The sequence below is a fragment of the Pelobates fuscus genome, chromosome 10 (genome assembly GCF_036172605.1).
Source record: "Pelobates fuscus isolate aPelFus1 chromosome 10, aPelFus1.pri, whole genome shotgun sequence".
Lineage (NCBI taxonomy): Eukaryota > Metazoa > Chordata > Amphibia > Anura > Pelobatidae > Pelobates > Pelobates fuscus.
The window spans coordinates 88,246,382-88,263,796 of record NC_086326.1 but is presented as its reverse complement, the minus strand read 5'-3'; the positions used below and the strand labels follow the sequence as shown (position 1 = coordinate 88,263,796).

Below are 17,415 nucleotides of genomic sequence, written 5' to 3'. Positions count from 1 at the left end.
TGATAGCAATGTATTGGAGGATATTCGGGGTTATGACAGCTTGTAAGCTGACATCACCTGAGTCAGATTGGAGGTTGAATAATGTTTTTATTTTATTTGATACCAAAAGGGTGAGGTGGATAGAAGGGACTTACAGTCCCGACATGACAATTGTTATTCTTGGGACTATAGATTCCCTTAACTTTAACTGTACTAAAATCTGATTAAAATCTCTAATAATTAACAAATTACCCAGATGGTACATCCCTATTAATTTGAGAGAGCAGTTCTTCTTCCCCATCACCACCACCAGTACCCCTTTAAATTATGAAATTCTTTATTTTTTAATATGTGGCTTCAAATCAGGATTGTTATATGGACATACCCAGCCTCCTTTTCTATTTCTTTTATTCCACATACAGGTGATTCTCAAAAAATTAGAATATTGTGCAAAAGTTCAATGAGATAGACACATTACATGCAAAGCAAGATAGTTCAAGCCGTGATTTGTCATAAGTGCGATGATTATGGTTTACAGCTCATGAAAACCCCAAATCCACCATCTCAGTAAATTAGAATATTGTGAAAAGGTGCACTCAAAGTGTCCAACTCTAATCAGCTAAGTAAGCCAAAGGGTTTCTGAGCCTTTAAATGGTCTCTCAGTCTGGTTCAGTAGGAATCACAATCATGGGGAAGACTGCTGACCTGACAGTTGTGCAGAAAACCATCATTGACACCCTCCATAAGGAGGGAGATCCTCAAAAGGTAATTGCGAAGGAAGTTTCCCAAAGTGCTGTATCAAAGCACATTAATAGAAAGTTATGTGGAAGGGAAAAGTGAGGAAGAAAAAGGTGCGCAAGCAGCAGGGATGACCGCAGCCTTGAGAGGATTGTCAGGAAAAGGCCATTCAAAAGTGTTGGGGATTTTCACAAGGAGTGGACTGAGGCTGGAGTCAGTGCATCAAGAGCCACCACACACACAGACGGATCCTGGACATGGGCTTCAGATGTCGTATTCCTCTTGTCAAGCCACTCCTGAACAACAAACAACGTCAGAAGCGTCTTACCTGGGCTAAACAAAAACAGACCTGGTCTGTTGCTCAGTGGTCCAAAGTCCTCTTTTCTGATGAGAGCGACTTTTGCATCTCATTTGGAAACCAAGGACCCAGAATCTGGAGGAAGAATGGAGAGGCACATACTGCAAGATGCTTGAAGTCCAGTGTGAAGTTTCCACAGTCTGTGTTGATTTGAGGAGCCATGTCATCTGCTGGTGTTGGTCCACTGTGCTTCATTAAGTCCAGGGTCAACGCAGCCGTCTACCAGGAGATTTTGGAGCACTTCATGCTTCCTTCCGCAGACTAGCTTTATGGGGATGCTGACTTCATTTTCCAGCAGGACTTGGCACCTGCCCATACTGCCAAAAGCACCAAGGCCTGGTTCAATGACCAGTGTGCTTGATTGGCCAGCAAACTCGCCTGACCTGAACCCCATAGAGAATCTATGGGGCATTGCCAAGAAAAAGATGAGACATGAGACCGAACAATGCAGAAGAGCTGAAGGCCGCTATTGAAGCATCCTGGTCTTCCATAACGCCTCAGCAGTGCCACAGGCTGATAGCTTTCATGCCACGCCGCATTGAGGCAGTAATTGCTGCAAAAGGGGCCCAAACCAAGTACTGAATCCATATGCATGCTTATACTTTTCAGAGGTCCAATATTGTTTTATTGATTGCATGCAATATTCTAATTTACTGAGATTGTGGATTTGGGGTTTTCATGAGCTGTAAGCCATAATCATCGCACTTATGACAAATCACGGCTTGAACTATCTTGCTTTGCATGTAATGTGTCTATCTCATATATTATTTTCCCCTTTTATGTTGCATTACTAAAATAAATTAACTTTTGCATGATATTCTAATTTTTCTAGTATCACCTGTATAGTTTAGGCCAGTCATGTCCAAAGTCCGGCCCACAGGCCTCAAATTTCGGTTTAATACGGCCCCACAGTTAATTTGGTAAATCTATCTGTTGTGGCCCCCAGTGAATCCCCGAGAACCGCTCAGGACCCCTGGGATCTCTGGATCTTTGAACGCTGCGGTCCTGCGATAAATGCAGAGGGACGTGCAGTGACCTTGGTCTGCATTGTCGCAATCTCTAGGACGTCACAGGATTCGCGAGATTTGGGTCGTCTCCCTGCTGGGGCAGAAAAAGAGAATGGACTGAATAAAGAGGGAAGGGACTGAATAAAGAGGGAAGGGACTGAATAAAGAGGAAAGGGACTGAATAAAGAGAGGAGAGGAGAGACTGAATAAAGAGAGGAGAGGAGAGATTGAATAAAGAGAGGAGAGGAGAGACTGAATAAAGAGAGGAGAGATTGAATAAAGAGAGGAGAGGAGAGACTGAATAAAGAGAGGAGAGGAGAGACTGAATAAAGAGAGGAGAGGAGAGACTGAATAAAGAGAGGAGAGGAGAGACTGAATAAAGAGAGGAGAGGAGAGACTGAATAAAGAGAGGAGAGGAGAGACTGAATAAAGAGAGGAGAGGAGAGACTGAATAAAGAGAGGAGAGGAGAGACTGAATAAAGAGAGGAGAGGAGAGACTGAATAAAGAGATCTGAGGCAGAATAAAAATATTAAATGAAAAGTATGCCGTTTGCAGTAAACTTTGCATAAACTAGTTAATTTGCATTCAATTTTAATGGTTCAAAGAATGTCAGGCAAAATGGTTGGCCCTCACGCATGTTCACTTCATCAAATCTGGCGCTCTTTGAAAAAAAGTTTGGACACCCCTGGTTTAGGCTCCTGGAGTGTTCCTTCGAGAAGTCAGACCAGCCAGATTTCTATATGGTACATTGTAACAGTTGAATGCATTTGATTACAAAGATTTAAAAGAAGTGTAAAAAAAGTATCCAAGCAGAAACATAGTAACAAAACTGGGAAAGATCAGAAAAAGCAGACGATGGCAGTGTAAGAATACTTGAGATGGTACAGATGTTGGCTACCTTTATAATAGTGCTGGTTAATTTAGGCTTCTTCTTTTTATCCTGGTTTGCTAGAATTATTTATTTAATTAAAGTAACGTGTCAGGGACAACATTTCTACATTTCTCTGTATTGGTGGCGTTTCAGGCTGAAATGCTGCACATAGAGATTTCTACTATCATGACCACTTTAAAAGCAGAAGTGCTCGTGGGCGGGGCCTGACAGCCGACCAAGATGGCCGTGTAGAGCCAGAGCTCCTCCAGAGGGAATACTAATAATTCCGCAAATGGGCCAAACAAGACCCCAAACGAAGCCAAACCCTGCATCTCAGCCTGGGGGACACCCTCACTGCCCCCCGGAGCGAAACAAGCCTGCAACTCACGATCCCAACCGGCACCGGACCTGCGCGACCCCCGCAGCAACACACGAGGTAGGGGAGAAGGCCGATCCCCGGCCTCGAAGTGGACTCAGTCGGTCGGCTCGGGGCACCAATCTCCCCCCAGGATACTGCCTAGAGGCTCCACTGGACAAGCGACGAAGCATCCAGCCAAACTTAACTGTCGTGGCCCACCCAAGATGGCGACATGGCCAACGACGAACACACACATCCAGCCACCCAAGCATACCTCAGAGTTCTTTGAAAATATCTGCGCAAGCCTCTGGACACTGCGCTGTACTCTGGGACGGTCCTTCAAGCTAGCAATCAGGGAAGTGGCAGCATGGATTCGCCCTGCAACCCGCCGCCACCTGTGTGGATACCCGCCTCAAACCTCCAAAGCGGCCACCCGACGACAAAAACGCCATAGCGCAGCAAGGCGGGAAGCCGCATTATGTTCCTCGGGCGCAGGCCCTTGTTCCCACGAACACCAGAGTGGGACCAGCAAGCATGACAGACCTGCATATTACTCAAAGGCATCAGAGTCTCCTACCCAGCGAAGCACACCTTTGCACTGCAGGACTTCTGCTAAACGCCGCGAAACTCTGAAAACCCGCGGAAATCTACCTGCGATCACTGCCTACAGCACCCAGCACAAGCTATACAAGAAGAAGGCACCGAAGGAGTCTAGCACTGGAACTCTCAAAGGGCTGATGGTACCGGGGGAAACCCCCACACGTTATATGGCTACCGCCACACTTGCTGGCCCGCCACTATACCTCCCATTGCGAGACTCAGCTGTGATGGTGACTGGCATAGGTTGATCTGAGCTCCCAAACTCGTAGCCATTACACCAGACTACCCCATGCTGTATATATGCCAGTAATGTGTACCTCGGAACATTATTTTACTTTTTTCACTATTATTTTCTGGTCTCCCCACTTAGTCATATATATTTTTTGGCAGCCTTTTATTGCGCACTCTCTCCTCCTGCTGTTTTGTTTGGTTGTTATTTAAATATGCATTTCCTGGGTAGTGCAATGCAAGCCTCTCACCTGTCGGCGCTAAGCAAGCGATTTATATATAACCAAGCGCAGTGTTCATAAAGTACAGCTCAGAGTAAAAGGGATTTTTATCTGTTCCACTGAGATACAACCTGCTGCAATGTTAGCGAGAATGCCTAAAATACTACTATGTGTTTATGTGTAACCAAGCATAGTGCTTATAAAGAACAGCGTAGAGTAAACGCGCTCTCTGTTTGTCCTACTGTGATATAACCTTCTGCGATGTTAGCGAGAACAACTGAAGCACTTATTATATTGCTTATTATAGCGAACCTACAACAACACAAGTTTAAGCCAGTTTAACTTTTAACTTACTATAGAAATGTCTAAGCATGTACAAACATTAACAAGTTGGTAAATCTGATGGTCAACCTTCTAACAAAGTTCTGTCATATCCTAACAATACCTAAGCAACGTAATTCCAGATTGTTTATAACTTTAAAAATGTGCTTGTTTTATTATGTACCTCTATGTTTGACTGTTTTAATGCGCTGGAGGATTGCCTTTGGGGTACCTCTCAGGCGATTGTTATAAGCTTACGCACAACAAATTTAAAGAATAAAAAAAAAAAAAAGCAGAAGTGGTCATGGTGGTTAGATTAACCCTTTAAATTAAGAAATATTTAAAAAAGCGAAGTGCTATTTTATGGAAATCTTTCAGTAAAATATGTAGCAGCTTCAGCCAATCTGACTACCTATTTCTAATGTAGAATTTACAGCGAAAAATAGTGTCTTGCAGTACTGCACCCTGGGGTCAGACAAGTAAGTTCTCATACTGTTTATGTACATATAATCTGCTTAATGTGAAAATGTACTTCAAATCCTGAAGCTACTGATAATACATAAATAAAATTGAAATTAGAGTTGCAGTGCTCTAGTGGCGTTTTCTTTCTGTTGTAGGCAACATTTCCTGCACATATAATGAGATCTTTGCAATCTACCGTGTGTAACAAAAAAAAACAAAAAAAATGGAAAAACTCTGACCTCTTCTAGAGGATCTACATTTTAGTAGCATATTCACCCTTAACCTTGGCTAACTTGAGTGGCAGTCTTACCCACAAAAAATACATACCTATAAAATGTATCCTTTTTTAAAATGATATGTTTTGCATCTTCCTTACTTTTATATTAAGTTGGGGTGCAGCAGAGGGAAGCGCTACACTCCAGATATAGACTCAATTCACATGAGCTAAATATGGGTGCTAGACCATGGGCCAGCATCAGCCCAGCAAAAAAAAATACCAGTTGAAGAAAAAAGGTCCCGGCACTCCAATGCTTTAAAGGCACATTTATTGGAATAAGGTGAAAACTGCAACATTTCGACCCACAGCTTGACAAAGACCCATTTGTGAGTCGAAACATTGCGGAGTTCACCCTGTTCCAATAAATGTGCTTATAGAGCATTGGAGTGCTTGGACCTTCTTTCTTCTACTGGTATTTACACTCCAGATATAGACAACACCGTTGTTACTATGGTTACTACCGTTCTTTCTTTAAATGCTTCTTACATGCGATTTTACATGCCTTTTGTTTTATTGTCCCGTGTAACATACTTCCTGTTTTGGCGATGATAAAGTTTAAATTGGGGGGGGGGGGAATTATCATTCTGATCCTCCTTGAATTACGGTATCTCTCATTTTCCTGCAGAATCAAATGATTTTCAGATTTTCTTTGCACTTTGCACTGCTGTTGGGGAATATGGGTTTACATTTTTCAAGGTGTGAGGTATGTAGCTGGTCCGAATACTATTAAACCAGTAATGAGCAATAAAATTAAGCAAATCCTTCAATAACCTTTTTTTGTGTTATACATAGCAACTTGTATGGTTATTACACCAAATGTGAGTTTTCACAACCTCAAACTGGAAGTAGTAGACCCTAGCTGATCTATGAAAGCAGAAACTCACATTTGTTTCGTTCATTGTTATTGAAAATTGAAAAAAAAAATTAATTGATTTTCTTTTCTTTTTTGCCACATCAAAATAAAGTAGTACTTTGGTAATGAGGTTGTTTCTTTAAAGAAACAATCCAAGCACCACAGACATCTGTCTATTGGATATGGTGACAGAATTTCCCTTGTAGTGGTTATGGTGCTTGGCGTGTTTCTTTAAAGCTGTGAGCTGGTTCTGTATTCCCAGTTCAGTTGAGAGTAAGCTATAGTAACTCATTTTACAATGTTTTACTTTTACCATAGTTTGCTGGATTCATTACAGCTAGGATTGTCACGTCCTGTGTTAATGCGCATATGAAATAGGAACTAAAGGTTCTGTTGCTAAGAGCCACCTGGTGAATCCTTTCTCCATGTTTCACTATAACTTGGGAAATGCAGTATTCCCAACAGGCTGTGAATCAAATTACCATTCAGGCTGGTGGTTACCTTGATGAACAAGGCCCATATTCATACGGGGGGGGACTGCAGATAAATGTATAGGTCAAGGAAAGATGGCCTGGTTTGCTTTTCACCTCCTAGGAATCTTTTGAAATAGGTGAGCTTGTGATATTGGTGACTTTGGTGACTATATGGACTTTGTTTTATGCTGTTCTTTTATTTCTGGAATAAATTATCTTTTTTAGAAGCATTAATTGTTCCTGTATTATCCTTCTCATCCGCTGGAGTGGGATTTGGATCTCCCTTAAGTATCCTATCGCCATCCAGACCAGAGCCAGGTTATCTTATGGCTCTACTTTTGTGAGTGTGCTATTTAAAGATACAGTGACCTACCTCCATTTTATCAGATTTACACTATTGTATCTCCCTCTGTTTCTGTTTCAGTTTCATTGTTTTGGCTGTAATATTGAAGAGAGGGAAGTATTCATAACATTTTCTATACACTGCTCCACCTATTTTGTTGTATTAGAGCTTGTGATATAAATACCTTGTATTGCTCCTAGGAATCCTTTGAGACAATATATGAGCTTGTGATCTTAATACCTTGTATTGCATCGGAACACAATCCAACTTTCCATTCATCACTTGCCATTCCAGTGCCCAAACCTCAGATTTCCACGAATGCGTCTTTCCAATTTCCATTTGTAATTTCCCTGTAACTAGGTGTTAGTAACCACCTATTTGCTTTATCGAATAAAAGACTGGAAAAACGGCAGCTTTGGTGATTTGATTAGATGAATTATGCAGAGAAGGCTTTTATAAATCTCAAGCTTGACCCTCCAAGCAGAATTAATCAATGGAAATAGCTACTAGTGAAAAGTCTAGAAACAAATTCTGTAAGAAAACCTACCTGTGGATGCGTACAGGTTATTACAAAAGCATGCCATAGTGTCGACAGTCTATATGTATATTACAGTAACATTTTTACATTGTAAGAAAATATATAGTAATCCTTTCAAACGATTTTCAGAAAGAACGGGCTTACAAAATAAGTGACTACCATGTATGCAATGAGAAAAAAAAATCTATATTTTAAAACCGTTTTTTTGTACCCCCTTCACGTTACCGAACATATTTTAGAAGTTCTAACGCATAATCTCAAAATGTACAGGAAGTAGATATTTTATCCCCAAAGTGGAATTGTCACCGTCTGGGGATTCTGCAGAATTTGCAAAGATCCCCAACAGTAACATCGCCACTGGGGGTCCGGTGATCATGAGTCCAGGAAAAGGTGGGTTTAACTTATCTGAACTTGTCCCTCGCGACTGCTGCCATCATCTTTCGACTGGTCATCAGCTAGCGTCAGGAGCTGATATCACAGCTGTAGCAAGAGTGCAGCATTGAAGTCTATGGAAGATCCTGTGAGACCTCCGTATCGTCCATAAACAGATCCCATTTCCTGTCGGCTGGGGGAGCAGTAGCTCCACCCAGTTTTAAGAAGTGAAAGAAAGTCCCTACTTAATCTCAGTATATCCTTTGACTGAGTTTGAATTTAAATAAAATGGCAACACAGTCAACATGCGTATTTCGTAAAGATTTTATGTTTATAAAATACTCAATTCGCAGGGGGAGTGATGACAGTGCCGCTTTAAACAGAGTAGATTTGTATTACTGGAAAAATAGAACGTATAACGTTCAAATAGAAACATTGTGCAAAAATAGCTTTTGACACCATTTCCTTTATGATAAAAAAAAATTAAAAAAATAGTGTAGGCACGTCCTGATCATGGTGTCCCACATATTTCACTTTGATTTTCTTTCATATTTTTGCCTTAGACAGCCTGGCCCACCTGAGCTGAAACCTCTGCTGTGACTTTTAAGTCTAAAGAGTATGAAATAAAATGCGAAACCTTTTGGGCACATCATTTTCTTTTTCCATAGTACTGACTACCAAAACACATTCCTGGCACCATGGCTTTATGCTAAGGATCTTCCTTTATTACCGTGCACTCATGTCAAGCCATTTAATGTTCCTTCACGATGTGATCTTTCTGTTCCTCAGAAATTATATGTCACTCATCCAGGGACACAAGCCTTCACTGTTATTTAACAAGGCAGTTTCTCTGTTGCATTAGCTCATATTCTGGCGTTTTTCAGTGGGATTTTTTTTCTGCATACTTTACAGCTATTCCTGTCCTGCACAGTTAGTTAATTTCTTCAAAAGGTGAAAGTTGCTTTTTGAGTTTCAGAGAGCTCTGGGCTGAAAAAGTGACTGCTTACAATTGCACTAAATGTTTTCTATCTGAAATAAAACTGAATGAAAGATGTATGAAAAAATACGTACATTATTGTAGTGTTAATGAATCATGCTACATGTGGGTGTAAATCTTATTTTAGCATTGATTGCCAGTACTGTGGGAGCCCAATTACAATTTGCACAAAGGGTAGACCATTATTTTTCCTTGTGCATGCATTAATGTGTCACCGTCCATTTTATTGTTTTTTTTTACCCATCAAGAAAGAAATATGACAGTCACTGTTGCGGACTGGTTTATTATGTTGGATTTGTATTTATTATATATTTTTAAATAATTGTTATGGACTATTGCTTTATTACATTTGAAATACTGTGAAGCTTTCATGTAATGTCTATTTATTATATAGATAGATATAAATATATTTTTCCTGAAACAAATACGGTAGATATAAATAAATAGCTTATTGTATGATGTGGCTTGCCATAATTTAATTACGAGTATTTAGTTAAGGGATAGAGTGAAGTAGGTAACACCTAAAAAACACAAAGGAAACCGGGTTTATATGGTGCAGTAACATTTATTAAATGAACACTATAGGGGATTGATGACGAAACCTTATTGAGCCCGAGTGCCCAAACCGCGATACATTATACATACCAACTTTGTTTTCCTCAAAGTGCCAACACGGCAGTTAAACCTGAATACACACAGACCGCTGAATACATACACACAGTCTGCTGAATACACACACACAGCCCGCCGATACACACACACAGACTGCTGAATACACACACACAGACACACGGGGGGGAGGGGTGCTGCAGGTAGCAAAAGTGTTTTTGGTTTTTATAATCCTGACCTAGTATGGAAATGGGCTGCCAAGGGGTACAAAAGTGAAAAAAAGTTTGTGAACCACCATATCAAGTGATACAAGGCTATGTCAAGTAGATATAGGTCAAGGTTCAGGTTGATATATAGTCTCTTGATGTAACTATTGTGGGTAAGTAAATCAATACACCTTACTATTTATTGTTCTTGCTTATTTGTCTAATTTTTGCCTTGGCTCTGTAAATTGTATTCCCAGTTTAAAATGTGAATGGAAAATGATTAATACCTGCACTGAAACATGCTTAAAGATGAAGGCTCCTAAATATAACACAAACACGGATATTAGTGTAGTAAATGGGAAGTGTGATTAATTGTTTAGGTGTCACATACATGTTGTAGCTGGGACACAGAACATTTTCTGTTTGTTGCTTTTATCGATTGAACTGAAATCCTTTTTTTTTTTTTTTTACAAGGATAGAGAAACGGCAGATGTGGATAGAATTAAAATCCATTTCAGCTTGGAGAGAGGGTTCAAAGATTGAACCTAAATAACTTCTAATAAACGGAGTGTGGATCTGCCACACTGACTGATGGCAGTACAGAGAGATACAGATACATGTTTAGTAAATGATGCCAGTCACATATTCTGCTCTAGGTAGATCTTGCGCAAATAAATATTGCACTTCTAGCCCATAAAGCTAAGAATGGTTATAATTTTTGTACCTTCCTCATAAATATTTAGCTAGTCACCTTGGGAATTTAGATAATTATTGAAGGGGAATTGCCACTTTACATTATTGAATAAAACATTAAACAATCACCTGTAACTTATGTCAGTCATTTTTCATGAGATGTTTTGTTTTCTTTTAAATTTACATAAAGATTCAGCAAATTACATCTTAACCCCTTATGGACAGAGGCAATTTTACAAGTTCTAATCAAAACAAAACGTGGAATTTGTGCTATAAGTCTGTTCAACCATAATTTACCTCTTGCGTATTAAGTGCACCCACACTTATTGTAAATCATTTTGTTGAGGTGAAACAGGGCTTTCATTTCACATCAAATATTTATATATGAAACATAATTTAATATGAATAAAATCTAAAAAAGTGTGAGAAATTAAGAAATGTTGTTACTTAGTTCTGCATGACATTTTAACTCTGAATGTCATAATACAGTTAACTTTTACTGCAATAGAATAAACATATTTGTATTTAGCAATGTCTCCAAGTACAACAGTACCCCCCATGTACAGGTTTTTTTTTTTTTTTAATTCTTTATTTATAACAAGGTTAAACACCAATGACATAAAATACAGTGACATATGTATAACAACGTGGACAGATTCATGAGTCAATACATGTGTAGCGAACCATGCACATGAGGAGACAAAATGCCGTGGCACCTTTGATGATCGTGAAAGCGTGTTGTCCATGAAACGTCCATATTAAAGCATGGTGCCCATTTACAGGTTTTATGGGGTTTTTTGAAAACTTACAGGGTCAATATAGGGCTTTCTATTTTTGCACATTGTAATTTGCCAGAATGGTTTGCTTGACCTATGCTGCCTTTGAGAGCATATGGCAGCCCAGGAATTAAATTTAACCCCATCATGGCATGCCATTTGTAAATGTAGACAATCCAGGGTATGGTCAGTCTTTTTTAATAGCCACTTAGTCACAAACCCTGGCCAGTTTAGCGTTCATATTAGTTTTTTGCATTTTTCAGCATTATACATTTTACTGCTCTAAAACACTTATGTTTGTGTTCAGCAATGTCTTGTGAGTGCAACAGTAATCCCATGTCCAGGTTTTTTTTTTTTTTTTTTTTAATTCTTTATTTTTGTTCGTGTATGAGAAAAGTACATTCAGGTCTACTACGCCACAGCAGCTGCAGGAGACCAGTCAACAACAATTAGTAACATGGCATATAGATAACAGTACACAATTTTTAAATATAATACAGGTTAAGACCAAGCTTGTCCTATGATGGGAAACACATATGGAGAGCTGATAGCTTGCGCAAGCTCGAAAACGATCTATTGTATCATAGTAGGTTACATGCAGTAAGTATGCGAGTAGCGATCTGTTCAGAAAAACAACGTGTGTAGAATACAAAAATTTATATATTATGCCTATTAAGCTACGCTTTGTGGTATGCTTGGCTCTAGGGATTCAAGTAGGGGCACCGTATATGATGAGGGATCCGTGTAGTATGCACGGGTTTAAACTAGGTTGTACATGGATATGTTTAGCTACTGGATATGTGATCTCGAGTGATGCTATAGAGGGGCTGTGATCTCTTAGAGGAGCCGGCAGAAGGGGCTTGTAAAGTCGCTTGCATGCATACAGTTGGCTGTCATCCGAATAATGTAAAAATAAAACAAAATAAGGTAAAGAATAAAAGTACAGTTAACATAAAAAGCAATGTTACAGTTAACATAAAAAGCAATGTAGTACCACTAGAGAGACAGAGGTTACTTCGTGTCTGAACGTTAGGCAGGATGGCGTTGGAGCATGGATGGTATGGTCCGATAGTCCAGCATCAGGTTGCCTGTCAGTAGGGCCTGCATTGCACACAACATTATGTCCCAACAATTAATGAGTTAAGTGTTTCAAAGTACAATAAAGTATAACCATAACGTGGGGTATGTAGTGTCCGTGTCAATTGGCAATAGGTGCGGTGAGGTTTAGACGGAGCGCCGCCACTTTTGAGGATATCATCTGGTAAGTATGGTTCAATCAGTACCTCTCAGGTTGTGCAGTGACTGCCCTGAGCGTGTCCTTATGAAAAATGGGTTGCGTTCTGTGTTGAGCAGCAGGTAGCTGGTGTCTCTCCGTCCTTATGTTGTGACCGTGGCGTAGGCGATCTCCTGGTTTCTCCGGGGTACGAAGGCTGTGACATTCCCTGGGTCCCAGTTGTGCTGTGTGTTCGTCGTTTGGTGCACGGCTTTGAGGATAGAGTCGGGTGGGAGGCCCAGGTTCCCTAGAAGTGCAGCCGCGTCCTCCAGTTTATGGACCGGGTATGAGGCCCCCTCGTGGGTGATAATCAAAGCTTGAGCTGCTCCCCACCGGTAGGTGATGGTGCGTGAGCGAAGTAGCGTTGTAAGGGGTTGCAACGACCTATGCCACTTTAGCGTTTCCCCGGTTAAGTCTGCATAAAAAGTGAGGGAAGAGGATTCAAATGTGTAAGGAGAGTGTCCCCGTAAGGCAGCCATTACCGCCGCTTTGTCCTGTTTGGTCTGGAAGCAGACTATCAGATCCCTGGGAGCTTCGTTAGGAGCTTTCTGGGATTTGGGTATTTGGAACATGCTCTCTAGTGTTAATAGTTTTGCCTGTTTCGGGGGTAATAGTGAGCACAGGAGGAGTCTCACGAAATGCGGTAATTCCGCGTCCGGCACTGTCTCCACCACTCCTCTGATCTTGAGGTTCATGGATCTCTTTGCGTTCTCCATGGACATGACTTTCCGTTCCAGGGCGGTATGTTGATCCCGCAAGGACCTTAACTCAGATTGTAAGTGAGTTGTCTGTTGTTTGACGTTGTGGGAGTCTGTTTCCAGGACTCCCATGCGGCCTGTCAAGCCTTGAAGGTCGGCCCGGAGTGCGGCCACGTCCGCATGTATGTCTCGCCGTAGGCCCGCCAGCAGCTCTTGCATGTCGGCCTTGGTTACCGGCGATGAGTCGTTTTTAATCGGGGGTGGCGCTGGGGTCACTGTTGGTCGTGGAGGATCTTGTAGGAGGTAGTCTCCGGACTCCAGGGTGTGATCTTCCGAGAAGTCGGAGCTGTCGTCGGGGTAAGACGCCATCTTGGCTTGTGCTGCTCCATGTGCCTGCCGCCATAAATCCCCAATGTTCATGCCTAAGTTAGGTTTTTCTGCTTTTTGCTTCTTAGTTTTGCGCCCCATGATGTCGTGTGTGATCGGGGGTCCCGTAGGGTTGCTTTCGCAGATTTCTGCCGGATTTATTGCTTATTTCAGGCCGAGTTTGTCGGAGCTCAGGGGAGATGCGACCGTTCAGGATGGATGCTAGGCTCCGCCAGATTTTATGTTGTTTGGAACGTAAAAGTGTTAAAAATAGGGCTTGCAAGTTAAATTATCTGGACTTTCTGCTTTGGTTGTCATGCAGGTCCCTCAGATTGTAATTAGTAAAATCGCTTAATTATGTAAAATTAATAGATATGTATATAAACTGCCTCAATGTTCTTTTTCCAGTGTGTTTCTCTGGTATACCGACCGGCTTTTTTGACTGTTCTGATCTGTGTACTCCTAGACTCCTCCTTATGTACGTCTGGTTCCCTTGACCTTGGCTTGCTTTTGACTCCATAATTTTCGGCTACTATAGGCTCTGCATTATGCCGAGCCATTCTAGGGACCGATAATATGCTGATAATATATCCATTTTTAAATATTAGGATAGCAGAGGTTCAAGCTCTGTGTGGTTTGTTACCCTCAATACCTTAGCAGCAGATGCAAGTTCTGTGGCGCACATAAGTTGTTGCATAAAAAGTTTTTGCACACTTAAAGGGTCCCTCTTAATGGGTTCCTAGAGTCTAGGAACTATAACCATTTCTACTCATTGAATTGTTTCTAATGCCTAGTCACCTGGCATAGTCTTTCCATTCAGTTTTGAACCATTCATTTTCAAGCAGTATAATACTGAATGAGGGAGCCAGGCCGCCCACGGTGCAGACCATACTGGAGATATGGCTAAGGAAGAGATAACACTTCTAGCCGTACCAATTCATACCAGCAATGGCAATTGTGATAGACTGTTATAAGCTTTGTTCTTCTCACCTGTCAGTCAGTATAGAGAAAATTCTAATCATTTGCAAAGTTTGCCTTGCCTGAACTGGATTATGATATAATTTACTAAAGCTTTAAAATAAATTGAAAAGAAAAACGAACATCAGCACTGACTTCTGCTAAAGACTATTTTATGAAAATTAAAAGCAAGTTTGTTTAGTGACGTTTGTTCTTTTATGTTCAATGAAGTCTGCTGGAAAACAAATGCAGCTAGTGCGTGAAGATTTCCTTTTAGACCATACTCTCCAGTAATATTTACTTGTCTTTTAAATAAACAATGCTTTCTTCAAATGTCTTATGTATACATAAACACTAATATAGATTAATGCTAAACTTTTCTTCATAGGCAGAATGAGTAATAGGTTGGATTTTAGACAGTCATTCCACAAAATAATACCTACTGGATGTAGTCACTGTTTTCTTCACATGATAGATTTTGGACCTGTTTTCCTATCTCCTGCAATCTCATTAAAAACGTAGAAGAGGAAATTGGCTTACCAAATACATTGACCATGGCCCGGATGTTAAGCATTGTTCTGATAAGTGACCCGGACTCATGATTAAAAATTAAATAGCCTATAAAGCACTCTGTGCAATATGGATGGTTTAGTAGGTCTGGAGCACATGGCTTTCTAATGTTCATTGCCAAGTCTCTGTTGTACATTACTGTCATTATATTCAATAGCTTACATTTTGGTTTTATGCATTTAAGTGCGTTCCACGCACAAATACCTATGTAATGCATTTTGAAATGTTCGACCTAACTAACTATTTTTGCATACTCTGTTTTGTTTACTTTTTAAATAAAATAAAAAAGTTTTACTCCATTCTACATTTTAATCATGTATTTTCTGTGCTACATTCCCCATATCAAAATACTAAATTCCTGATTATTACACCACATTGGCATGTGACGCCACAGCCCCCCTTCTCTACCTGTCTTCTAATCTGCAGTGTTTTTCCTATAACATGGTGGTTTATTTCACCAGGAAGTACAGCAAGGGTTTTATAGTTCAGCTAATGGCTTACATAAAGGGACATTATAGGCACTATAAACATTTATCTCCTTGAATTGGTTATTGTGCATGGAGTCTCCTTGGTGCTGACTGACTTTCTTAGAGGGTCTGCGGTTAGGGCCTCTCATTTAATACAGAACAAAAGGACAGTGCCTGGGGACACTGGTCACTATAACAACTTCAACGAGTTGAAGCACATAGTGTCCCTTGAAGTTAAAAGCTTTCTACACTTTGTTTCATGCTATCCCTTTTAGTGTTGTCATCTTTTAAAGGACTTTGTCATTTTTAAAGTTATATCGCTTTCTTAACTGCGCATAGTAAGACATTTATTTTTGTACTTGTGTTTCAGGGGCTGACATTTGAAGAAGTTGAAAACTTCTTTACTTTCCTAAAGAATATAAATGATGTGGACACCGCTCTGAGCTTTTACCACATGGCAGGAGCTTCACTCGATAAAGGTAATTAAATTTACAACAGGCGTTTGTCACAATAGACAATGTCAGGCTTAGTTTACTTGTCTCTTCAGATGAACAGCTGAAAATATTTAATTTTTCATTATACAATTCTATATTACACAATGATTACAAATGGGTACAATTTGTCAGAACCCCTTTCTAGTCTTCTCTCCAATCCAGGAGAGGGATTAAGAGATGTTGTATGCTGAAAGTGACCTTTAGGCTGGCTGTGCACAATGTACAGTTTGTCCTTAACAAACTTGTGTAGTAACCATGCAGGACATGCTGGGATAGACACAACTCCAGATTTCCTTTCTTTCTCTCCAGTTTACGTTTGGGTTTCAGCAGGGTTGTGTTTATCAGACAAAGGAATTGGACATGCATAATGTGTGCAAAAGTTCCTGGCTGGATGTTGGTATAGCTGTGCATCAAAAATCTCTGTCATCAGCTTTACTAGCAGGCTGCTGACGCACAATCAATTGCAGGACGACCCCCCTCCCCCACATGCTGCCGCCCTTGGCCCATCCTTCCTGTTGTCTTTCCCCTTAGAGTGAGAGGGAGTGATGTCATAGCAGAAGATCCAGATGCAGGAGAACTTGGCCTCAGTGCAGGATCTGAGGTGAATTTTCTCATATAGTTTTCTTCCTTTTTAACCCCTTCACGACGGGTGACGGACGAGGTCCGTCATCCTGGGGATGCCCTTAACGACGGGTGACGGACCTCGTCCGTCACGCGGTAAAATTAACCCCAGATCGCCGCAATCGCGGCGATCGTGGGGTTAATGGTGCTCCGGTCTGCCTCTGCATTAGAGGCAGACCGGGAGCACCGGATCGGGCTGTCAGAGTACATGTGCCCGCTCTGACAGCATGCCAGAGCGGGCACATGTGCTCTCTATACTCACCTCCGCCTCCCTGCACTTCCGGGTTCAGTGTGAAGTGCAGGGAGACGGATCTGCAGTGATCCTGCCCCCTGGTGTTAAAAAAAAAAGTTAAATTAAAATCCCACCCCCCCTTTACCCATATTAATAAAAAATTAACCCCTTCCCTGCCAATTGATCACTGACTACAGTGATCAATTGGCAGGGATTACATTTTAATATGATCTGATTTTTTTTTTAACCCCTGAGGGTTAATTCTTTTTTTTTTTAACCCTCAGGGGTTAAATTTATTTTATTAATTAATTTAAATATTTTAAAATTATAAATTTAGCTAGCTGGGGAGGGTGGAAGTTAGTGGGGAATTGGGGGATTTAGTGTTAGGCTAACTAGGGGTTAACGTTAAAAAAAGTTTTAAAATAAGCTTTAAAAAGTTAAAAAATTAAGTTAAAA

At 40.7% G+C, this 17,415-nt stretch overlaps 1 protein-coding gene across 1 annotated transcript in view; it reads left to right on the top strand.

Moving 5' to 3' along the window:
- The window catches only part of MICU1 (mitochondrial calcium uptake 1), a 242,741-nt gene that overhangs the window by 172,680 nt on the left and 52,646 nt on the right, over positions 1 to 17,415 (top strand). The window contains exon 10 of the mRNA XM_063434676.1: positions 15,983 to 16,091. Coding sequence (XP_063290746.1) covers positions 15,983 to 16,091 — 109 coding nt within the window. The remainder of the gene's footprint in view (positions 1 to 15,982; positions 16,092 to 17,415) is intronic.